The sequence below is a fragment of the Centrocercus urophasianus genome, unplaced genomic scaffold (genome assembly GCF_019232065.1).
Source record: "Centrocercus urophasianus isolate 14NV4802_14NV808 unplaced genomic scaffold, USGS_Curo_1.0 seq_10, whole genome shotgun sequence".
NCBI classification, from domain to species: Eukaryota; Metazoa; Chordata; class Aves; order Galliformes; family Phasianidae; genus Centrocercus; species Centrocercus urophasianus.
Genome location: NW_024884142.1, coordinates 51,363,177 through 51,389,480, shown reverse-complemented (window position 1 = coordinate 51,389,480; position 26,304 = coordinate 51,363,177). Strand labels below are relative to the sequence as shown.

At 38.8% G+C, this 26,304-nt stretch overlaps 1 protein-coding gene across 1 annotated transcript; it reads left to right on the top strand.

Moving 5' to 3' along the window:
• Positions 1-9,864: 9,864 nt before the first annotated feature.
• On the top strand, positions 9,865-26,061 carry NMBR (neuromedin B receptor). The gene is made up of 3 exons (XM_042822489.1): positions 9,865-10,280; positions 23,003-23,351; positions 25,660-26,061. Exons 1-3 carry the CDS (start codon positions 9,865-9,867, stop codon positions 26,059-26,061), a joined length of 1,167 nt encoding a protein of 388 aa, XP_042678423.1.
• The last annotated feature ends 243 nt before the right edge of the window (positions 26,062-26,304 follow it).

Here is a 26,304-nt window from a genome sequence, read left to right as displayed (position 1 = left end):
CAGCTGGAAAGCAGCTTTGTAGAAAAAGATCTAGAAGTCCGGGTGGACACCAGGTTGAATGAGTCAGCAATGAGCCCTGGCCACTAAGAAGGCTGCATTCTTGACTGCATTACACAAAGTTTTGCCAGCAGGTCACTAGAGGTGATCTTCCTCCTGTACTCAGTAGTGGTGAGGCCATATCAGTAACCCAGTTTTGGGATCCTGAGCACAAAAGAAACCTCAATATAGTGGAAACAGTCCTCTGTAGAGCCACCAAGATGATCAAGGGACTGGAGCACCTCTCCTGTCAGAAGCTGAGAGAGCTGAGTCTGTTCAGCCTGGAGAAGAGGAGGCTCTCTGGGATCTGGGATCAGTGTACATAGATACCTGAAGGAAAGATGAAAAGATGGTGAAGACGTGTTCTTTTCAGTGGTGTCCAGTGACAGGACAAGAGGCAATGAGCTTAAACTGGAACACTAAAGGTTCTATCTAAGTACCAGGAAGCACTCCTGTACTGTGCAAATGGTGGAATATTGACACAGGTTGCCCGGATAGATTTTGGAATCTCCTCTTCGGTGATCTTCAAAATCTGCCTGGACATGGTCCTGGGCACCCTGCTCTGGGTAGCCATGCTTGAGCAGGGTTTGGACCATAGAGACTCAGAATTCTCTTTTGATATCAATCATCCTGTGATTCTGCATCTAAGTCTCGTGGATTATTGAGATCCTGAAAAAATATTTCTCAATTCAGACAGGAAAAATGATGAACAAGGAAGAGGAGGAAACCTTTTCTTTTTAATTTTTGTTTTCTTCTCCCCCTAAGAAATATAAGGTATTTGAAAAGCAAATGAAAAACAGCTGATCATTAATACTGTAATATGTCTATATTGTACACAAGAAACTAACTCGTCCTTTCTTTCCATTTCTGAAATCTGTTTTTGTTTTTTTTTTCCATGACCTCACTTCAACACAAGGACTAAAATTACTTCTAAGTTTTAAATATATATTAGTCCTTATGAAAGAAAATACAGCATGAGAAAGTATCTTGTTCCAACCTAGAAAAGTGCTTCGTGGAATAATTTTAGTATGCGGACTTCATTTTAATTGCTACTCTATCAGCTTTAGACAGAGCAATTGCTACTCAGATAGGGTAATATCGATGAATGTGCTGTCACCACAATGGATTGCAGCAGTGGCACTCGGCACAAATGCTTGTACACTTTCTGACATTCAGAGAAGGAATTTGGAATAGCTTTCCCCGGAAGGCCAATAATCTTAAGAACCAGTGACAAGCACATCCAGTTGCATCTGTTGAGAAAAGTAATGTGTTCTACCAGGTTGTCAATAAAAGTACATAAATAATCACCTTATCACAAAGACATTCCTCTAGAATACAAAGCAGCAGGCCATTAAGACATGTTATTGTCTGAACCTTTGATCTATACCAAGAAACAAAGATTATTCATATAATGAAGGGCTTTTTAGATGAGGAGTAATTGTCACATAACTACTCTACAGTAGTAATTGCAAACATGGTTCTCTTCTGCAATGCTGCATGGACGACAGCAGATGCATGCTCCAGGCACCGGTACAATCACCAGCTGGAATGCCTAGAATACCTAATGTAGGAGAGACATATGGTTGTCAGGTCATTTACAGCTGCGCTGCATCAGCTAAAATGGGCATATATTGGAGTATTTTGAAAGCCTGTTTCTAACATATATCAAATGCATAAATGCTTGGGTGGCATAGTGAAGGTGGAAAACACTGGTATGTTTTAATTTGAAAAACTCAGTTGTTTTCTGAAAGGTGAGGATTGTTGTTACGAAGGACTGAAAGCACAACTCCACATTCAGTCACAAATGAAAGATCATTAAAAGGCAAATATTCATGAAGAAGCTAAGTGATAAGTAGCCCAATCAGCTACTACTTCTTATATTGAACAATTATGTTTAATGTTTGCAGTTTATTGTCTTAATAAACAAGAGAATTGCCTGAGGAGTTACAGGCTTGAACTGGTTGTAACTGAGAAAATTAACCTCACTCTGATCTGATTCACATCTGAAATGAAAGACCTCATTTCCATAAACAACAAAGACCAAAACACTGAAGAAAAACATGAGGACTGATCCAAAGAAAAGAGGAACTGGCCAATTACTGCTGGAGGCCTGAGCTGCATATTGCAGGTCTACTCAACACATGAAAACAAAACTGAGCAAAATTACTGTTGGAGGCCCAGCTATTACTTGCTCTTCATCATCATCCAAAATATTTATTTTATCCTCTCTGTTTGAAAGGGAAAGAGTTTGCCAATGAAGGCAGCAGTGGCTGTCTACAAAACGGTGTCTTAGAACATTTTACTATTGCTACACATTTTATATAACCAGTAACATATCTAATCCTTTATCAGTTAATCTGTCAGTTTCATTGCCTCTATTGGTACACTGCTGTTGCAGGAAGTACTAGACAAAACTGAATGCTTCAGAAGAAAGTCTATTCATTTTGCTACTGTATCCATTTACACCATGGCAAAATAGCAACCACCATGCCACCATGAACCTGAAGACACTTGTTCTTGAAAATTAAATGTCCGCTTCTCAATAGGGATCTTTCTAGAACTCAGGCGTGTCTCTTTGGGTGAAACATCTGACCTGGGAAGCTCTATTGCCTGGGAGGGAGGGCAGGTACCCAACAAGGATCAAGGACTGTGGGAGCTCTGTGTCCCAGCTTGCTTGGCCTTTTGTCCCTGTGCAGATCCTCGCTCTCTGTGACCCTCAGAAAACACTGTTAGAAGTGCTACTGCCAGCTTACCTGCTCTTGTCCTGCTGCCTTCCCTGCTAAACCTTTCTCCCCCAACTGGAGGGACTTGCAGGCCTTCTCAAGTGCCAGTGGTTACCCACTGACTGTGGGGGTTCCCTGGCTCTGCTGCTTCCCTGCCCCAGCTGTGATGATAATGGGTTCAATTTGCAGCATCTGGAATTTATAAATTAAATAATTTAAAAAATAATTTTAATTAAGTCCCATAAAAAGGAAGGATATAGCCAAACTTGGAAGCTGTTGGTCCACGATTTTGTATTCAAAGAAATAACAGCAATTTAATTGAGACAAATAAAATCCAAAAGAATGTTATCGCAAATAGCCTAATTGCAGTAACTGTTATTAGCAATTTGTCAGCATACTCCATATGTACAGTTGAAGAACTCCAGTAGAACTCCTGCCATTGCCAAGTTCTGCTGATGGTCACAGCCACGTAGTGAAGCATGAGAACAAACCTCCACCTGTTAGTTTGGATCTAGTGAGAGTTTTGTTAGAATAGTGGAGATAGAAAGCTGGAAAAAGAGAAGAAGCAGCTCAGTGCTCAGTTGCTGATGCTCAGTAGCAGGACTGAGTACTGTTGAGGCCACCAAATCTGAAGAGGAGCTCTTACTCTTTTGCCTCAAGATTCATGAAGGAGAATCCTCTGCAGATGGTTGCAGCATGACTTCAAGTTCCTGTAATAAAAAGTATTGCCTCTTCCTCAATGCATGCTCAATACACAGGGAAACATAGGCAGGAAAAGGGAAGAGGTGGGAGAAGGGCTTCCTTTCACATGTAGATTTGGCTGCTTGTCAGTAAAAAATACCACAGTGACTATAATAACTGTGTGATTAGGAAAAAACTGTTTTAAGTCATCAAAATGTACTCTGCAAGGGGAATCTGCCCTGTATCTACTGGTGTAGCCGAGTGCTGTATTATGAAGGTGGTGAAAAATGCTTCAGTAACTGTGCTATTTACTACACCTCCTTTATCAAGCAGTTAATTAAAAGTCTTTTTGTCTCACAGAGAACTGTAAGAGGTGTTGTATTAGTAGTATAACACTGGATATCTATTTTTTAAAAATATGACCCGATGCTTCTCTATGTGTAGAAAGCCTGAGGCTTTTATGTCTTGAATGAAATAAAAGTGATAGTGTCTCACAGAGGTATGTGTTCTGCAATAAAATACTGTGCTTTTTGGGATGTATGATGAACCTTCCCATTTAAAAAAATGCAGCAACTACTAGTACTGTCCATTTTTTTTTTTTTTTTTTTTTTTTTTTTTCTGTTCATAATACATGTGGAGCTTAATTCACATCCAAAGCAATGCTTATTGTTTCCACACTATCATAAAATTACTAAATTAACTCATCACGCTGCATGTTTTTTTTTGATATTAGTAATAGTTTAATCATTTGATTCCTCTGAAATGTCAGTTGCTGTTGAAAACTTACCTTTGAATGCACTTCAAATAATATTTGTGTTGGTATTTCTTATGACTTCTTAAAGTAATGTTTAAAAAACATAATAGGAAAATTACTAGTTTTTTTGCCACAATAGATCTTTCAATGCTTTTTATTATGCTTTGTATGTAGTAGCCATTGTTTTCACACTAATCGATGAACACGAACCTACAATAATCACAACATTTCATCAGAGAAGCATTTGATTTTATTATATTAGCAATAAATAAGGACACATTTTGGGTAAAAAACTGAAAACTGCACATTACAAATGCTACTGTATGTCGTCAGCTGGGGACAAAATAACTATTTGATTGGGTCACCTGATCTAAGAAAATCAAATAATTCCCTGTGTGACCACAGAAGAAATATGGAAGCTTGGTATCTGTACTGTAATAAAGACCCTAAAAGAAGAGGTAGCTGGCAATGCTCTGTTGTAGTTCTGGAAACAGTTAAGGAATCACAGAATCACAGAATCACAGAATTGTAGGGGTTGGAAGGGACCTCCAGAGATCATCGAGTCCAACCCCCCTGCCAAAGCAGGTTCCCTACAGCAGGTCGCACAGGTAGGCATCCAGGCAGGTCTTGAACATCTCCAGAGAAGGAGACTCCACCACCTCCCTGGGCAGCCTGTTCCAGTGCTCCGTCACCTCACTGTAAAGAAGTTCTTGCGCATGTTTGTGCGGAACTTCCTATGCTGCAGCTGAACTGAATAAAAAATGAAGTTTGGAGGGGCTGTGAATTAATCCCAATACAAACATATGGATGTCTGCGCTTCAGACCCCACTGAATGTGATGATGAATGAGTCTGTTATAAAACTGTTGGTTTCTTAGAAGTGGTTCAAATGCATACCCTATGAACTGAAGCACAGAAAGCTCATCATCCTGCTAGGAGCAACTGAAAGCAACATTAAGAGGATGATTTGAAATGTGAGTAGTATAAGCTGGCACTGTGAGTCTGAATGCAGTCTGCTAAGGCAGCTCCAGCAGTTGTTTGGAACTTGCTTGACAGAAAATCATTATTTGTTTTGAATTTGCAGGAGCAGCTGTCTGTTAGTTGTCTATTACACACAAATAAGGTAGAAGACGTTGATATCAGACTTGTTCCCATCTGAGACTTCAGCTTGTCTCTTACCTGAAATGTGTTAATGTGTTGTTTAACCTTTTAATGGATGTAAGTTCTATTGAATAATCACAGTTAAGCAAATAGAAACAAAATGCTTGCTTAAAGATACTCTATTGCTTAGAGTTCTGCTGTATAGGGATGAACTGTCACTTCAACGTTAAGCACTCAGTTCACTGCTTTATTAGTGAATTTAAATGTAATGGCACATAGTGTCATTATTAGATAACAGACACAATGAAAGAAGCCTTATCTCAGATGAAAATAAATTGGTGCCATTAAGATTTTATCTATCAAAGAAGAACTTGAATGCTTATGTGACGGGAAATAGCCTCTTCTGTCAGTTTACAGGGTTCTTCACGCAAAGCTTAGCAGCAATGGGGGACTCTGCTAGCCAGAGGTTGGTGCTCAATGGAATTCTGACCAGAGATGGAGGTTGCTTCACATTCAGCTAGAGCAGGAGGCTCATGGTGGCTTCCTTGTTTCCTCCCGACTGGCTTATGTTTAGCACAGAGGAGTGGATAGGAGAACATGCTTCTTGTGGAACTTGTCAGGATGCAATGGCTGGGAGCTGACACGGACAGGCAAAAGAGAGCCTAGGTTTATGCAGGCCTCAGACATGGCACTCAGTCTGGGAGATGTGTGTCATATATTAAGCTTCTTCATCACAATTTTTTAATTATTCAGAAATCCATGTAATTTAAAAGGTGTATTTTGCAAAGTTAAGAAATAAGCACGAAGAATCTCTCTCTAGCTTTCTTTTCTATAGTCACCATGTTCAATCATTTAGCCTTAATGAAGAGAAGTTTTCATATTTGTGACCGTTTCAGTCTTGCCTGTAGCCCTGTGCCCCCTGTACAGAGTACTGCTGACAGACACAGCTTGGCTCTGATAAAACAGTATAGTTACTTCTTCTGTTATCTGGATTCTCAGAAGGAAAAAGGGCTGCATGGCACATATCTGACATTTTTTCTACTAATTAGCTTGTACTTAGAGCTTGTCTCTGGGCAGCCACAGTTGAATTCAGCATTTCTCTTTTCAACATACCCAGTTTGCTAGCTCATGACATTTCTAGCATTCTCTACACAAATCCACAACAATTCTTTTTAGAGTACTTCCCACAGTAGTTTTCCCAGGGAAACTATTGGCATTGCCTGTGAGATAATTAACATTCATTATTATTTTAACAGTAAAAGAGTAATAGGTGCTTGATGTTTAGATGCCTCAACTTAGAGTTTGAGGTCTGGCCTTAGAGCTGTAGCCTTAGAATCTAAACTTCTTCAAGAGCGTTTTGTATCTGGACAGAGATCCCTTACCTCCATCCTCTCCTTTTTCCTTTTTCTGGCTACAATTCCCAGTCACTGCTTGAACACCATTTCTGCTGCACATATAGCAGCACTATCAAACCATTATCTGTTTTGAAACCTGGAGAGAAACCTAGTAATTTATTTCTGCCCTTCAAGTGCTGGGCTCTTGCTTTTTAAGTAAAGCCTCTGACTCAAGAAGCTGGAAGATAATGGAAATCCCTGCCAAAACAAGCTCAAATTAAGAAGGACTGAATTCAAGTAACAATAAAGAAGACATGACTTACTTATGATTATTAGACATTCAGCAGTCTAGGAGAAATCACTCTGTTCCGCATGTACACTTTTTCCAACTATATCTGCTGGTTTAGTGTGTGGACTTGTAAAATTTTTGTGATGTGCAAGTCTGAAAATAGCCCTGGGATTATTGAGTACCTCATTCTGCCCAAATATGTGTGAAGGGAGACCTTTTTTGTGCTAGAAGCACAAAAATCTCTCAGTAGAGAGATTTGTGAGATGAAGAGAGATTCCCTACATTTGGGAATTACTGATAAGGCGAATTTGCCTCCCACATCTCCCAGCTGTTGCTGTCTCTGCCCTGTGGTATCACAGATATGCTCCCTCTGCACTGCTTGATTTCAGTTTGTGCAGTTTCTTTCCTACTAAGCAGGCATACATATCCTGCTCCCTTTCTCCTTTGCTCTCATGCCAAGTTTTGGATCATAGCAGGAATATGAGATTAGCTCTAGACTATAATCTCAAATATCAGCCCAAGAGATTATATTTTTTCTTTTGTTTGAAAAGAGAATGATGAACAATCTGCATGCGAGGATCTGAATTCTGGCTGTTTTATGTCAGGGTCTGTGGAGCATTTCCCTCTCTTTTTTGCCTCTGCAGGAAATTATATTCATGCTGTTTGAGTATATTCTCTTGCCTTTACACAGACTTCCGCTGAATGACATTAGAAGCATAATCTAACTTTCTGTTTCCTTTGAGCTGGAGACACTCACAGTCGCAAAAGCTTATTTCCTTGCTGTTTGGCTTCAAATACAGAGTAGATAAAATCCAATGCTGTTGAATGCCAGTAACATAAATTCCCACTGAATATGGTCCTAATTCTGTCACATTAGGAATTCCATCTTTTGGTCTGCAGGAAAAGTAAAGTGTACTAGGGTAGGAGAAATTCTTCTGGAGAGCATCAGTGGGAGTCTAATTGTAGAGCATCAAAATCCAAGGGTTATTACTTCTCCCAGTGGAAGCTGCAAGTGAAGTTTATGCCAACAGAAGCTTCTAAAATTTTCTTCTGTTAATATTCATGCAAAAATATTCAGGCTTTGGTGCCTTGGTTAAATTGAAATTAAAGATGTTAAATTTAAACTAGCATATTTAAAGAATCATATTGATTGCTCACATATAAAGCAATTTCTGAACAAATAAGTGAAAGGACCATAGCTCATATTAAGGCTTACAGGGCTAAAAACATGGACTATGTGCATACAAGGGGAACCAAAAAGAATGATTCAGGCTGTTTGCAGGAACATGAATAGTGATGGTTCTAGAAAAGTTACTGTGCACTCAACATAGTAGAAAATACCAGGAACTGTGACATTTCCAAGTTGACAGTAAGGCTGCCTCAGAGGGAGCGTAGGTGAATTTAACACAGTGTGGAGGAAAGCAGAACTTCCTGTACCTTCTAAGAAACGAATCAACATTACATTAAATATCCATTTACACAACTGTAATACATATAATAGGAAGTTAGAAATATCACAAGGATCGACAGATATAGACAGCTGTAACTTTTCAGAAGAAGTAATACTTCTGATAATCTTACTGAAAGGAGATTTAAGTTAAATCATTGATATTTCTAAAATTTGGTTGCTACACTAGACAATATGTCATGGATAGGCCTTATATTACTGCACAGATCACACCTTTTGCAGTTGGTATTTCAGTGGCCAAACTCATTCTGCCACTTCAATAAGATCTCCATCCATTCATTATCTTTCTCCATACTCTTCTTACAAACCCATAGTGTTTCAGGATAACTATTTTACTTATGGGAGAAAGCAAGGTCTCTGCAGTCTTCCATACATCCTCCTTTCTGAGAAGAGGAAGGAGAATAATCAGTTCATCAGGATGTTACTGTCAAATGCTATTATTCATTTGTGTCGTGAAAACCTGAGTCCTGTCTTGCAGCATAATTACCTAAACTCATAGCTTCTGCTGGAAACAGATGGAACTGTTTGGAGAGCCAATCCATGTGTATGCCCAAAGAAGTAATAGACACTTCCTCAATGAAAAGCAAGAGACACTTTGGGCAAATACTGTACACTTAATAGAGGCAAACATTCTTCATTCTGATATACTGTTTGCATAGTAAATGATGGATAAAATACATCACCTATCTCTCATTTCCCTATTTGAAGGAATGTGAAATACAACTTTGCAAAGTAAATCCTAAAACTTTAAAAACAGCAGATGGCTCTCAGTAGGATCTTTTCATAACCTGCAGCTGGACGAAAGAATAAAATCCCTTCATCTCCAAGTGCTCCTGTCACTCTGTGTTTCAAAGTGCTGTGGTTTCAGCAGGGTGAGTTGGGAAGATCCGTGCCTTGAGGACGGCTGCCCTCCTTACAACGTCCGCCTTGGCGTCTCCGGGAAGGGGCGAGCGCACAAACGCGGGCGGAGGGCGGGGAGGCTCCTCCCAGCATCAGGTATACGCTGGGGCTGCGGAATAAGAAGCGGGCTCGTTCCGCGCTTTGCTCGCGGCTCCGACACCACCCGCGGAGCGAGCAGCACCAGCGCCGCTGGACAGCTCCACCGCGGGCGCGGGAGGCGACTGCGCCGCGCCTCCGCCGGCTGCAGCTGCTCGAGGCGCTCCGTGCAGGGCAGGCTGCTGTCGTTGCTGTTGCTGAGCCCCAGGATCTCACCCTCTTGTCTTCCCGGAGAAGAGCTTGTCAAAAGAGCTGAGGGGGAGTGGCACATATTGTCTTCTTTTGTTGTTGTTGTTGCTCTTGTTCTTTCTCTCTTCTGTGCCCGAGAACGGTGTGATCTCTGCAACTCAATGGAGAGAAGGAGGGAGGAAGAAAGGCGGAAAGGACAGGGGATAAAGTTGTTTGACTTGCAGAGGCGTGAAGATTTTTAATGTCTCCCACTGCACTTTACGCTGGAACCCTCCAGTCTTCCCAGAGGTCGAGGATGGAGGCAGAGCTGCTGCCTGAGCTCACAGCACTGCCCCTCGGGGGCAATGGAAGCATCCAGCTGGTGCCAGACACAACCCTGCTCCCTCCGGCATGGGGCATGGCCATGTTCACTGTCCGCTGTGTGATCCCTTCGCTTTACCTGCTCATCATCACTGTGGGCTTGCTGGGAAACGTCACCCTTATGAAGATCTTCATCTCCAACAGTGCTATGAGAAGTGTGCCCAACATCTTCATCTCCAGCCTGGCTGCTGGTGACCTGCTCCTGCTGGTGACCTGTGTGCCAGTGGATGCCTCCCGCTACTTCTCTGAGGAGTGGCTCTTTGGGGAGGTGGGCTGCAAGCTCATCCCTGCCATCCAGCTCACCTCCGTAGGTGTCTCTGTCTTCACACTGACTGCCCTCAGCGCTGACAGGTAGGAAAGCTGGGCTGTCTGTTTGGCTAACCCAAGCTGACAAGAAAGGTAAGACACTCCTCTGACTAAGTACCTTTGGGTTTCAGTCCCCTTAGTTCCACCTGTGAGTTGCCCATAAGTCTCCTTCCCTCTGACTGATGGCATGTCTGATATCAACTTAAGTTAAAAGGTTTCTGCAAAAGGGTGTGCATGTGGCTCCATCTTCCAGGGTGCCAGAAGCAGGAACTGGGGCTTAGCCCTGTTTTCGGCATCTCCGGGATATATATATATATTAAAATTTTATTTGTTAGAGGAAGGTTTTAGGTTCTAAATGTGATCAGTGTCAAGCCACAGTGATATGTCAACAGGCAGTGAGCAGTTTAAACTGAGTCAAACACAGGTGTATTTTTAATAGATTTATTTCTTTCTGCTGAGAAAGTGTGTGTGTGTGTCTTTGTGCCTTAAAAGAACAGCAGGTTACCCGAGGTGATCATCTGAACTGGTTCAGCCTCTGAGAACTTTGAGACATTAAACTGTTCTACTGGAGTTGTCACTACTGAACTTTTGATTCAGAAAGTCCATTTTGTCTTCTCTGGAGCTTACAGAAAAATGAGGATAGGGAGAAACAAAACCAGAAGGAAACATCTCCATCTCTACTGCTTCTCATATTAGGAAGAAACAAAGAGCTGGACCCCAAACTTTTCTTCCCAATTAATGTAAATGGATACATTAGGGATTTATAACAAATGAGTAGCTATTATGAGTTAGACCATTCTTCATGCCAAAAAATGCTAAATCTTGCATTGTAATTTGGCAACCTTAAACTAAATTAAATTATCCTGTCTTATTTAACCACTTTTATTTAGCCAGAAATGAAAATGTTAAATTCCTTCTTCATAGGAAGTACCCCTTTTGCTTTTGTTGGATTGTGTTATGGTGCATAAGGTAAAATAGAAGTTTATTAAACTTGAAGTTTAATAATGTGTCTTCAGACTTATAATAAAGTTTCTTCAAAACTTTAAATCCTTTTTTTTTTTTTTAATATAATTTAGCTGTAGTTTTTCTTTTTCTTAGCCAGTGCAATAAATCATGTGATTTTTAAATTTTTGCTAGTAATCTAACACTACTCTTCAGTGGCCATCAATTTCAGTGGTATTTAAATCAGAATCTAAAATACTTCTCTTTAAAGCCTATAATACATGAAAATTGATTGTTTTCTTGAAGAGAAGCATTCAAAATGTGCTTTAAAGTGAATGCCTGTAATGCCTTGATTATCTCAGTTAAAGAATATGTCAAAAATTGTCCTCAGAGAGCCAAGCAAACCTTGCATTTTTGTTTCTGCTCTGTTTCTACTGTTTAAAAAGTATGAATGTGGTATATTATTCAAAATGGGAAGAAGCTATTTGAAGAGGAGATCATATCTCCAGTGAAGTATAATGAGAATGAGTTTGATATTTAAGTCTTTTTTCATTTACTTTTTATATAGCTTTGAAGTTTTTTTCTTTTTTTCTTTTTTTTTTTTTTTTTCCGTTTCCATATTGTTTTATATTCTTCTTTTAAAATCAATAAAAATTCTGGAAGCAATAAAGCTGAATCTATTTGTGCTGGACACATTTAGAATTGCATATCCTACCAGACAGCTACAGATGGTATGATGTGACCATATAAGGTCTTGATAAATACATTCCTCTACTAATTTGAAGTACATATTACATGCAAGTATCAGAAATGGATTTATGAAGAATTTAGCAACTTCGTTTCTTTAACTTCTGTAGTTATGTTTTCAGTTACTGACAAAAACAAAACAAAAAAGTCAGGAAAAATGGCCACTGGCTTCAGAAAACAGTGTCTTTTATCCCAGGGGACCAAACAAGTGAAATTGGAATGGCTCTGAGTGGAATTTGAATTGGATTCAGTTATACTGTTTTGTACAAGAGAAATTTCTCTTGAACTGAAGAGGAGGTATTGGTGTGAATGTTTTGTTGTTATTTTTTCTTCTCGTTGTTGCACTGATTTGTGGCAAGTTACTAAGCTGTATCATCTTTACATGATTCAGATATGAGGGAAACTGTGCAGACAATTATGTTGGCAAATGGGTAGAGATGGCAGCATCCTGCAGCTAAGAGGTGATCATAGAATCATAGAATTGCTCAGGTTGGAAAAGAACTTAAAGGTGATGAGGAGGAGAGGCCTGGCAGGGGACAGTGCAGTCTCCAGATAGGCAAAAGAAGATGCAAGTTGTTGGTAGCTGTGATATGGATATAAGGTTCCATTACAATCTGGTACAAATTCTGGTCTGATAGGCAATAATGGATTTGCAGTGATCTCTTCTTTCACAGCTAATGCTCCAAGTACACTGCAATATGCTATCACTGAAGTATTTCCTACTTTTTATTCCCTACTACCAGAGAACTATATATAACTCCATACACTGACTGAACAAAAGAAGAGGCTTATAAATATTTACAGTTATTTACAATGTTCCTACATGAGTTAAGATAAAAAAAAAAAAGATATGTTGTTTTCCACAGGGTATTTAACACTTACTGTTTATGTGGAGATTCAACCTAGTCAATTACACATACGGAGTTCAGTTAGCAGTAACTGGTACAGTAGAAACAAAATTTGAGCAATCATTGCCTACAAACTGAAGCTACAAGGAAAAAAAGTATAGCATACATTGTGTACATCTCTTTTCTAAACTTGCTTAATTTCATGACTTCTTGTCACAAAAGTGTCTCTCAGCATCACTTGTGCTTGCTGCGAGAGGTGTGCATCTTCTGTCTGGAATCTTCACTACCTGAAAGTGAGATTATTTAGGGGTCTTCTTGTGTACAAATAGTATATGAAATTTGTAACACTGCTTCCCAGACTCTCCTAGAGTGTTAACAGATTACATTTATCAGTATGCAACAAATCATCCCAAATTTGCCTGCCCCCATCTCAGGACCAGCTTCTGGTCCCATCTCAGCCTTGAGCTCATGTGGGCTCTGGGACTAGCTGCTGGGATGGGCAGTGGTGCCCTTCTGTAACCTCACACTTCACAGACTACAGTGGTGGTACTCTCAGTGCAGTGCGTTGGCATCAGAAATGGCCACGATTTCCTTCTCCGGCAGGAGATGATGCCCATCTCTGGTGTAGAATGTGATGCAGATGCAGAACGGCTGATCCTGCTGTACTCTCTCACTGCCACAGATGAAATGTCTGCAGGGACAGTGCCCCTTCTCCTCATGACCACGGTTTTTTTTTTTATTTTCACAATCACACAGAAGCTAAACCATCTTTTGAAAACTTAATTTTAAAAAACAAAACAACAAAAAAGCAGAGCGTAGATTACAGAAGGAGAAAAACTAATAATTACAGTTGGACGACAAATTAAAAAAAAGGACTAGGGGACAAAAATGTAGAAAGCAAAAAAAAGGAAAAAAAAAAGACAACCAAGGGCCCTATAGGGGCAAAACACCTCCAATAGCACTCAGCACAGCCTGAAAAATCCTGCAGATCCAGAGCATAATGGGCAAGGATGCACTTTACCTAGAGATGTGTCATGGGAAGGCATGGACTGCAGTCTCGAGCAAAGTTCAATGGATGTGAATGTGGATGTCCCAGGACTTAGTATGTTCTTGTATGAGTGAAAATAAAGAGGTGAAGTTTAGAGAGTTGGATTATAGTATGGCATGCAAGAAAAAGTGTGCCAGTATCTCCTTACTGCAAAAAGAGCACAAATTAGCATGGAAACTGACTTGAATTAAACCATGAACTTGTTAACTTCTCAAGGGGATGCTTTTCCACTTCACATCCATGATGGGACATTAAGTCAACTCAAAATGTAAACTAGGGCCACGGGGCTCCTCACCTTCTTCTCAGGATAAGAGATTTGTAATACTGTGCTTGATGATGAAGTAGAATACCAAAATGATGTTTCCATAAAGTGTTGAGAGGTGGCTGGAGATGCTCAGGGGTCAGCAGATTAGGAAGTGCTAAAGGATGCACATCTGGCTATTGCTGTTTTATTTATGTTAGTGAAAAGCAATTGCATCCACAAAATGCCAAGAGACTTGGGGTGATTAGACTTTGCTGGAATAAATAGCAGCCTTACAACAGTTTTGGATTAGTTTCATTCTCTTTGGCTATAATTTATGCTTTATTCTTTTTGTGAACTGTAAAACTAGGATTAAATTTAATTCTGCTACTTTTTCTAGATTGAACTTTCTTTTTAATGAAGGGTGTAAATGTGTTAGCTCAAACACAGTCCTGCTGCACTTTCATGAAGACTGTGAAGCTGAACAGTGGAGCAACTGGCCCCTCTAAAATTTAAACAGCATCTTCTTTGTGTTCTTCCTAAAAAACTGATCTTTGATGAAGCATTTAATTGAGTAACCAAGTAACAGAATTATTTTTATGAGTCCCATGACTCCTTCCCTACATTTTAAAAATGTAAGACTAGAATGCTGGAATGAGATGCTTAAAAAAATGTATGCTATAACTTTGTATAGCTAAATTATTTGATTGATTTTTTAAAAAAATATTTGCTTTAATTTTGGAAGATTGTAATTTCTTTAATAAAAGTGTAAAGAATTTAAAAAATATTTTGCTATGTGCTGACCTCTGACTACAGGAGGTGATAAAAAACACTCTGGCTCAATTTGCTTAATAACTACTTCTCATCCAACTACTTCTCATCAGTAAAAACCTTTAAATAGAACTTCTTGTTACTCTTCTTCAGAATTTATTTAAAATTTCTTCTTTTGTCAGGTGATGATTAAAGCTGAAATATAGTGATTGGAGACATCTAAAATCTTCATTTCTTATTACATACAGTGGAATAGATGAAGAAAAAAAGTGGACATGACTTCCTTGCCCACTGCCTCGCCTGCTGTAGGGGGCCTGCTTTGCAGGGTGGCTGGACTTGATCTCTGGAGGTCCCTTCCAGCACTTACAATTCTGTGATTCCTTTACAGCATTCAGGGACCATGACAAGGAAAATAGCATTAAATGACATCCGGGAAAATACTTACAATTAACCAAAGAATAATTAATCTTCTTTTGAGAACACCTCTCTCTACCATTACTGTGCATACAAGATTATTATGAAGATGGGTAGCCAGCAAGCTGAAAGCAATACTCCAGGTACTATGCAGGCTACAAATTGCCTGTCTTCAGTGTTGCATGTGACAAAGAGAGGAGTGGGATATCCGTCCTCAGAGGTCTCAGACTCACAAGAAGCCTGAATTAAAAGCCAATTCTTAAAGGAAGATCAGGTTTTGTTTGTTTGTTTGTTTGTTTTTTCATATATAGAGTTATTAGCCCTTTTCTGCTTTCTTGTAAATAGGTTGAACTTCTCTGAGAAGCAGGAACAAACATTAATGTCAATTTAACAGTGAAATCTATCTTCACCTGTCCCCACTCCAAAATGTTGTAGCTGGTTTGTAACTGTTCCATTTAGCTAAAAGGAAAACAATAAAAAATATTTTAGAAAGAAAAAAAAGGATGGAAAAAAATATGGGACAGTTTTTGTATCTAGAGCACATTCAGGAATTACCTATTCTAGCATAAGTTAGCTTAAATCTAATTCAAATTACCTGTTGGATAAGTTCCTCTTGTGACCATCTTTAAACAGCTGAAAATGATTTCTCAGTAAACAACACAAGGCAAACTGTTTTTACCCTGTTCTCAAACTTTGCAGACACAAGTGTCTGTTAAACTTTTCCTTCTGTGTACTCTTCAAAACAGTTTAGTCCTCAAGATGGCAAAGTAAGAAATGGCTGTGGTGTTTATCCTAGTCTGTGATCAAAGAAATGCCTTTATTTTGCTGGCAGTGGACAACTTTGCTTTGATTAATGTAAATTTTAGTGTCCAAAACTGTTTATCCTGTTTCCTATTTCTGTGATAAATTCAGTAGCAAGCTGAATTTTTTTTTTCCCCCAACTATTTTTCATTTTTTAATGTAGTTTGTGTTTTCATTCCAAGTTTGTTTGATTGTAATTTAAGGATTGTTATACTAACAGCCCCTAAACTGTACTGATGCATGCAGTTATTCCTCCCTAGAGGTAGGACTCTGTGCTTGCTCTTCTTGAACCTCATAATGTGCCTCTCTGCCCAACTCTCTGCCTATCCATGTCTTCCCTTTCCCTTTCCCTTCCCTTTCCCTCACCCTTTCCCTTTCTGCCTTCCCCTTCCCCTTCCCTTTTCCTTTTCTTTCCCTTCCCTTTCCCTCACCCTTTCCCTTTCTGCCTTCCCCTTCCCCTTTCCTTTTCCTTTCCTTTCCCTTTCTGCCTTTCCCTCCTTTTATCTTAAAACATTAAAAAATTACTCTTTCTGAACATTAGCAAACTTAAATCTATTGGAAACTCTGACATACACTAATTTTTCTGAATAATAAGTCAATGAAGCACTTTACTCTTACTGTCCTCAGCAGGAGAAATGAAGAAATCAATTATGGCACTTTTGACTAGTGTAGTTACTAGAAAATGGACAAGTAGAAGGAAAAATCCAGACTGTGGACAGTGAACTAGCACTGCAAAATTTGTATGAGCTTGTAAGAAATATGGCTAGTTAATAAGAGGTGAATGGCAAGAGAAAGAGAGAGATGAGAAAATTAAAATTAAGAGAAATTGTAGAGAAAATTCTCTACTCTCATCTGAAATGCCTTGGGAACAGGGCAAGTAATATATTTAATGTGGAAAAAAAAAAAAAAAAAAAAAAAAAAAAAGAAACCTGAAAAATCTGCTTTCATTCTTTTCTGGTTGGGGAAGTCACTTAAAAATGCTAGATCAGACTTTTTATTCAGATGTTATTGACCTCAGTGGGATGCACCCATGTGTACCGAGGGAGCTGGCAGAAGTGATTACCAAAGCACTCTCTGTCATCTTTGAGAGATCTTGGAGAATGGGAGAGGTGTCTGAAGACTGGAAGATAGCCAATGTCACTCCAGTCTTCAAAAAGGGCAAGAAGGAGGATCTGGGAAACTACAGGCTAGCCAGCCTTACCTCCATCCCTTTCCCATTCCCAGATGATGGAACAACTTGTTTTGGATGCCACCTCAAAGCAATTGGAAGAGAAGGCTATCAAGAGTTGCCAACATGGATCTATCGAAGGGAAATCATGCTTGACGAACCTGGTAGCCTTCCATGATATCTTCACCAGTTGGGTAGATGTGGGGAAGCAGTGAATGTTGTGTGCCTTGATTTTAAAGAGGCTTTTGAGACTGTCTCCCTCAAAATCCTTGCAGTGAACCTTAGAAAGTGTGGATAGATGAGTGGACAGTGAGCTGAATTGAAAACCAGATTGGACCTCAGTGGTACAGAGTCTAGTTCTAGGCCTGTAGCTAATGGTGCTCCCCATTGGACAGAATTGGGTCCGGTCTTGTTCAACATCTTCATCAATGACCTGGGCAAAAGGGAGAGTCCACCTCAGCAAGTATGCTGATGATAGAAATCTGGCAGGAGTGGCTGACACACCAGAACGCTGAGCTGTCATTCAGCATGACATGGACAGGCTGGAGAGTTGGGCAAACATGAACCTGATGAAGTTCAACAAGAGCAAATGTAGAGTCCCATACCTGAGGAGGAATAACTACATACATCAGTACAAGTTAGGGGCTGATCTACTGGAGAAGAGCTCTGCAGAGAAGAACCTGGGTGTTCTGCTGGACAACAGGTTGGCCATGAGCCAGCAGTGTGCTCTTGTGGCCAAGAAGGCCAATAGTATAGAATCATAGAATCATAGAATCACAAGGTTGGAAACAACCTAAAAAGATCATCTAGTCCAACTGTCTCCTCATCACCATTGCCACCACAAGCACTAAACCATATCACGCAGCACGTCATCCAGATGCCTTTTGAACACTGCCAGGGATGGCAACTCCACCACCTCTCTGGGCAGCCATTCCAGTGCCTGACCACTCTCTGAGAGAAAAAGTTCTTCCTTATGTATAAATATATAGGGGTATACTGGGGTGCATGAAAAAGAACATGGCCAGCAGGCTGATGGAATTTATTCTCTCTCTACTCTGCCCTGTTGAGGCCATATCTGGAACACTGGGTCCAGTTTCGGGTTCCCCAGTTTAAAAAAAAAAAAATAAAAAAAAATCTCCCCAGCAAGAGGGCCACAAAGATGATTAAAGGCATGGATCATCTCCCTTAAGGGAAAAAGTTGAGAGACCTGAGAGTGTTCATCTTGGAGAAGATTTGAGGGGAAATCTGATCAATGTTTATTAATACCTAAAGTACAGAAGTCAAATGGATGGGACTGACTCTTTAGTGGTGTGTAGCAACAAGAGGCAATGGGAAAAAAATGGAACATAAGTTCTATACACACTTGAAAAAGAACTTCTTTACTGCGAGGGTGACAGAGCACTGGAACAAGTTGCCTGAGGAGGTTGTGGAGTCTCTTTCTCTGGAGATATTCAAAATGCGCCAGTAACCCAACAGATACTGTTTTGTATTCAGATTTACTCACATTATCCTTTTCAAAATATCTGACCTTTTACATTTTGATTTAAAAGTTTTATGAACTGCAAAAAGAAAAAAAAAAAAAAAAAAATAGGAAGGATGAAGTATTTAGCCTTTCCCAGGAGCTTTCAGTCCCCTTTGTAGGATTACTGCAACCCTGGGTAGTATGATAGGCTGTAATCACTCATCAGTGGCTTCTTAATTATTGTCTTTGGTTTTTTTTTTTTTCTTATTCTTTCTAATTTGGTTTTGAAGGGCATCAGCACAAAGTACTCTAGAGAAAGAGGTAGGAGTATAACGGAGGAACCACTCACGATGAACCATGAAGCGGCTTCTTTTGAAGTCAAGTTCATGGGAGGGAAATAGCACAATGGATTCAGCAGAGGAAGTTGCTTTCCCAATTAAATTTACATACTGATTGAGAACTGAGACATGCATTTAAGAAGGCATTTGATAATTTATAAGGTTGCAAAATGTTATAACTCAAGAAGAACATATTCTTTCTTTCATGATTATTTTGGGTACAGGAGGAGATTGCTTTGTAATTAAAATACTCAATACCATGAGTGTCCAACCTTTTGGCTTGTCAGGGCTACATTGAGTGAAAAGGAATTGTTTTGGGATGCATATAAAATATATAAATAAAGTTTATGTATTTAAATAACAAGACTTCAATTTTTTTAAAAAATTAAAGTACTAAAAAAAAGAGGGCAACAAAAACATAAAAGTAGAAGGTTGGACATTTATGCTCTATATAAACAAAACTAGTATCTGCAGAATAGGCAAGTTTTTGCTTGTGTCCACTGGTAACTACAAAGTAAGGAAACTTACTATAAAAACATTTCAAGAGCTGAGATGCTTTTGTCAGCAGTGATAATGACAGAGTAGAATGATAGAATTTACATGAAGGAATTAATTAAAGTCAAATACATACGTATAATTATTTCCTGATCTTCCTGAGAACCCATTATTTTATTTTTTCAATAGTGAAGGAAAGGAAAAGATGGATTTTTTAAAATAGTTTGCCTAAATAATTTGCTTCTTACTCTGATTTACCAATGTTGTTTAATTTATAAAAAAATACACAATTTGTTATCTGAATGGCTGGTGATATATTTTAGCCTTACATGAGTTTTATACAAAGGAAGAAGCTGGCTGTTCATTTTGGGAATACTTCTGAGTTCGCCTAGTTTGCATTTGATTTTATCTGTAACCTGTCTCTATGTCTTTGCAGATATATAAACAACATGACAGATTTTGTAAATTGCTTAGTGCTTTCTCCTTCCCGTTGACACAGACTACTGAGATCTTGGAAGAATGCCATCTTGTATTCAACTGAAGGACAATGCTGAATTTTTTTGGGCTGAACCCAGCTATTACTTTTTTTCTTCTCTTGTGGAAAAAGGCCCTCTGCTTGAAAGACCTCTAATTTGGACTTAGTCATAGGTCAGCAATATGTGTCAAAGCACAAATATATGCCACCTTTTTTGGGAATGTAAAAGCTTCTGAAAACGTCTCCAGTGCAGATATTAACAGAACCAAATACTGCTTAAGCAATGAATTATGACAAGGTTGCTGCCTCATGTGGAGCAGTTGAGGTCCCTCGTTTAGTTCAGCCCCGAGCACCGAGCAGAGGAGTTGTTGGGGAGGGGGCGGCTCATGGCGACTGCAGCTCCTCACAGGGAGTAGAGGGGCAGCGCTGAGCTCTGCTCTCTTTGACAGCGACAGGGCCCGAGGGAACGGCATGGAGCTGAGTCAGGGGAGGGACAGGTTGGAGTTTGGGAAAGGGTCTCTACCTGAGGGGCGGCAGACATGAAACAGGCTGCAGGCTGCCCAGGGCAGTGGGCACAGCACCAAGGCGATGGAGTTCTAGGAGTGGTTTGGACAATGCTCTCAGACACAGTGTTTGAATTTTGGGTGGTTCTGTATGCAGCCGGGAGTTGGGTTGAGCTGTATAGTCATTCTGGGTGCCTTCCAACTGTGCATATTCCATGACTCTGTAATTCGGCAAAGCACTGCAATACAAAAATACAGAAAAAAATATTAAGAGTACAAAATACATGCTTTCTTTATTCAATACCCTCTAAGTCCCCATATCAGCCCTTCTGCAGCAATGTAGAGTTTTAAAGAAATGAGCAGATGCAAAGACTTGACGTCACCTCAGTTGAATGAAATGAGATAGAAGGTCTGTCTTCATGTAATGAAATCAAGGCAGACAGCAATAGGAAGTACATTATTGACTAATAAGGTCACAGCTTGTGCTGGGAAGCCTTCATGCTTTATGCAGAAGTTGCTATGACAGTATAAAGGATTTCTTTACACATTTGTGTAGTGGGAGATCTTTGTTTTGTGTTAGAAGAAATAATAAACAAATTAACAGAAACAGTTCAATTTCCTACTCCATGACATAAGTGAAGACACAGTAAAAATCCTTTCTGAATTCAGAGAGAATATGACCATAAATAGCCATAATTTATAACTACTTAATGGTAAGTTTATCACAGTCATGAGAAAGAGTAATCTCCAAGACACATTTTAACTCAGACATTCCCTAAAAAAAGATTTTCTCAGGTACCAAGACAGTACTCCGTGCCAGACATTTCCATGGCATTGTCAATCCGACTGAAGGCTTAAGTAAACTCACAAGGCAGGGCATAGGTATATAGCTTCAACCCACAGTTCTCCAAACCTTTGCTTGACATGTTGAGGATTATTAAGTACTGTCAGGACCTACAGATCAGTCATAAAGTGTACTTGGGATTGCAGTTCCATTTGCCTGCAGCAAATGCATTATGCCACAACCTTAGCCACAGCCTAACCACTCGACAGTATTTAGAGAACTGTTCATATTAATGTATGTTTGTTTTTGTGTATGTATCTACAAGTGTATGTGTACCTAGAAGTGTGGATAAGGAGTTCTATCACTGGGTGGAGACATCTAACTTACAGCTCTTCTCACTGAAAGCTCAATGAACAGATGTAAGAGAAAAAGAAGCACCTAAAAGGGTATTTTAATATATAAAGATGCTGAATTACTGCTTGAAAGTACATTGCTGACTAGAAGGAGCTTAAGAGGAATAAAGTTAGGTACCTGGAATACGAATCCCTCTTCACTCATGTTAAACTTCTCTTTTCTTGGTAAGTAAAAATAATTTCTCCATTTCTTGAAAATTCTGCTATTTCAAGAACATAAAATCAAATTAAGACAAGAAAAAAAATGAGGAAGGGAAAAAAAAGGCATCAGAAAAAGCAGCCTTCCAAATTTCCATAGTTTAGTCAAACTGAAATGTTTTACTAAATGCTCAGTTTTAATAAAAGTGTAAAAACATACTTCTTGAAAAGTAATATCAAAATCAGAATAATAAAGTTAATCAAAGCATTAAGGCAGCTTTGAAATATTTCTTTCAAAGTGTATTTTAGTGTTTTAAAATTAACCTTTTCTTGTAAGAAGTCTCCCTGGGTATCAACTTATGCAACTATTTTTTTTTTTAATAGAAAAATTCCTGACCAGAATCTCCTTCTGTTCTTTTGTCAGCTTTCCTGTAGTGATTTTTCCATTCTCTGTAACATTTCCTGTTTTCACTGTAATGGTCATGAAATTATTAATATTGCAAAAGTTTATCTATAATCATTTATTATGGGACAGTTTCCCAAAATGCGGAAGCAGCAGCTTCCAACTGTTTATGTGAACATTCTTATGTTATTTAAGAGTTTAATACTTCTGGATAGGCTCTTGGCAGTCATTCTTGTTTGGCTCTATAAAAAAAAATATGTTTTGAGTGTTGCAGCTGGGTCAGTATATCTGTGTATACAATGGAGCTAAGGAGTAAAGGCAAGCAGCTGGTGGAGTGGCATTGCATCTGCAAGTAGAAATGAGAGGCAGTGACAGGAAGGAAGAGATAAGGAAAAAAACAAGTTGTAGCATGAATGTGCTGGTATGAGAGTGGGATGGAAGTACTGAGGCTGGATGTGCATTGGGGGATTGCTGGGAGGATATGGGACAAGGAAGAACAGAGTGGTAGTGGCTTCTGTGTTTTCACCTGGCTGGCATAGAATGGGTGACAGATTGCAACTTCTCTCTGACTCCTTTTGCCACCTCTGATGGCTGTGTATGCAGTGAAAGACCAGAGATTTAGAAAATGCAACTCTGATAAAGATTACAAAAACCCTACGTTGGTTCAAAAAAGAAAAAAAAAAAATGACATTATTTTGATCAAAAGTATGAACTAGCCTAAATCATTGCATGAAGAGATACCTTTTAGTATGTAACTGCATTTTTATCACTTTCAGGTACAAAGCAATTGTAAAGCCCATGGACATCCAGGCCTCCAGTGCAGTGCTACGGACCTGTGCAAAAGCCATTGCCATTTGGATAATCTCCATACTCCTATCAGTTCCTGAAGCAGTGTTCTCTGAACTCGCCCACATTAATGACAAAGATAATGCCACTTTCACAGCATGCATACCATACCCCATGACGGATGACATGCACCCAAAGATCCATTCTGTGCTGATTTTCCTAGTGTACTTCCTTATCCCTCTTGCCGTTATTAGTATCTACTACTATCATATTGCAAAGAGTTTAATAAGAAGTGCCCATAATATCCCTGGAGAAAATAGTGAGCACTCAAAACGACAGGTGAGCAATTTGATGTTTACTTCCCATTGAAACATTATGTGCTGCGTGCACTTATAAATGAAAGAACAAAAAATGTAACATCAAAGTTACTAGATTACACAGAGAATCAAGCTCAGATTCTATATGCATGAACTAAGTATACAATTATCTGAAAAATGTCTTTGCTGTAATAATTACTCAGTATTAAACCCAGTATGTAAATGAATACGAAGGAAAATATAAATTCAATATCATCAAGACATATTCATGAAAGAAATAGATTTGGTTTATGTGTATGTATGTGTAGCTAGTGTAACTACTGTTTGCAGTCTTACTGACTTCACCTCTCACTGTATGCTACCAACAGGAGGTTTTACATGATTTTTTTTTAAAAATTATTATTATTATTATTATTATTATTTTTCTTTTACAATTGTCTCTGTTTCTGCTCAGAAATGAAAAATATTGACACAGGAAGGTAAATTTCTTAAAGGGTTGGAAGCTCTTCTCAGGCCGAAGAATGATGAAAATGTCAAGAGAAAGCAATAAGTGAACTTTTTTGGCCTTCTGAGTAGATCTTTCTTGGATGCAATCCTGAATTTACAACTGAACTTTTCTTAACAATCTTTCTGTTGTACTTGCTATAGAATTTTCAGTATAGATTCTGTATATCTTTCGGACAACACATTTTAATAGCCAACTTCACTATAAGGCCTTTTAAACCATACGATAACAAGTGGCTGTTCATTAACACAATTGTTTATATGCCAACCTCAGCATTTGCCATGAAAATGCCTTAACCACTTTGAAAATGCGTTAGTGTTGATAGAGAAAACTACTTATGCCCATGAAAATAATTTAGATTTTTTCTGCCAATGCTGTAGAAAATATCTTTGTGCTCACAGAAATCTCTTTGCCGAGACAGAACATGCACATTCTTTTTGAAAGAAAGACCCCATTCCCTCATGTCCTCTTAGCTCAGCATTTCATTTCCACTCTAGTCTGTTTCTTGTAAAAATGCATGCATATTAGCACTTCATGTACTATGTTATTTTCTGTGAAATATTGAGAGCCTTTTGGCTGAACTCACAGGATGGAAACAATATTTAATTTATATCAAATTTCCGAACCTACACGTATTTTCAAATTAGGACATTTTTTTTTCATTCTACTTAGGTATTTTTTGTTTAATCTATGGGACTCAGAAGAGTAGAAACATCTAGTGTACTCACATATCTCCCAGCAAGAATAAGTAAATTCAGATTACTGCTATCAGTCCAGGTTTCTTTATGCTATAGCACGAAAGTATGATATTCACACAATGCCTCTGTACCTTTTACTTTGCTACTGCTATCTGGCCCAGTGCAAATCATACCGAATTGCAATGGTACAGCTTTCCCATCTTTTGTGAAACCTCAACTGTTCTTTGCTCAGATTGAGCTCAGAAAATTCCACTTGCAGATCTATTTCATGGATTTTGAAAATCTGTTAGAAAAAAAATCACTTGCTTTTTATTTTTTCAAATTTAATGGTAAGTTAAGAAAAGCCAGAAAAACTTCCTGCCTCTGTGAAACTTTGCTACATGCCACAAACAACAAATCTTTTGGAAGGAATATTTAGAAAGCTTCTACCTCCATTTTGTACCTTTCAATTGGCCAGTTTGTCTCCATTTCTCAGTTTTGGGACCACTGTATGTGCTCATTTCCTTTCAACTCTTCACCCATTCTGAATATCTACATTGTAATCCAATCACACTTTAGTACTGCAAAAAAAGTCATTATTTCTTTCAAGTTATTATTGAAGACTGATGAAGCCTTTCAACTTACTTTGGAATTAAGGTGCTTCAGACTGTGTAATACACCTATTTTGCTGGTTTCCATTGGAGAGAGGTGCAAGCCTGAGGCATTTCAGACAAAATAACAGTATATAAGTACTATTTTACGGCTAAAACCCTAGGTGTCAGACTTGCAATGTTTCTTCATTTCAAACCAACAGTTTTAAAATAACTTCTAACTAAAGCTAAGATTCAAGCCAAGATGTGTCTCATAGAATCGTTTGGTGCATGCTTTGAGGTGATGTGCCAATACATACTAGGGTCATGAAATTCTCTTTCTTCAGATAGAGCAACCTTCTGTAAGCACAAACAGATAGGATTTTTCACTGTATGTAAACTGAAAGTGGGAAAGTAAATGAAACAAAAAATAATTCAGTATATTGCTGGCCTTATGATAATTCTTAATATAAAGTGAAATGCTGCATGTTTTGACTGTATGTTATGTGAAGTAGTTTTTTTCACTGTTGTTGATTTGAGTTCTCTTCATCTTTTTAGATGGAAACTCGGAAACGTCTGGCAAAAATTGTTCTAGTTTTTGTTGGCTTCTTTGCTATCTGTTGGTTCCCCAACCATGTGCTATACATGTACCGGTCTTTTAATTACAATGAGATTGATTCATCAATAGGGCATATGGTTGTTACCTTAGTGGCCCGAGTGCTAAGCTTCTGCAACTCTTGTGTCAATCCATTTGCACTGTATTTGCTCAGTGAGAGTTTCAGAAGACATTTCAACAACCAGCTTCGCTGTGGGAAGAAATCTCAACAAGAGAGATCTGCCAGTTACTTGCGCAACTCTTCTGCCATTCAGACAACTTCCCTGAAAAGTAATACTAGGAACACAGTGACTAGTGTGACACAACTGAATGGGCAAAACTTGAAACAAGAAATGTCATTATGATTTAATAGGTATGATTTTTGACTACAGAACAAAACTGAAATTTTTTTTTGCAGTTTGTAACTCAGTTTTGGCTCTCATTGCTTAGACTGTCTGAACAGGGAATCTATTAAAGCCTGTCTAGTATGAGATTGTTTCACCTCAGTTTTAATGTTAGACAGAAGTAAAAAGTGCATTGTTTTCAGAAGCCAAAGCTGTCTGGCTTCACAGCATGTGTTAAAGAAGATGTTGGCATATACTTAACAT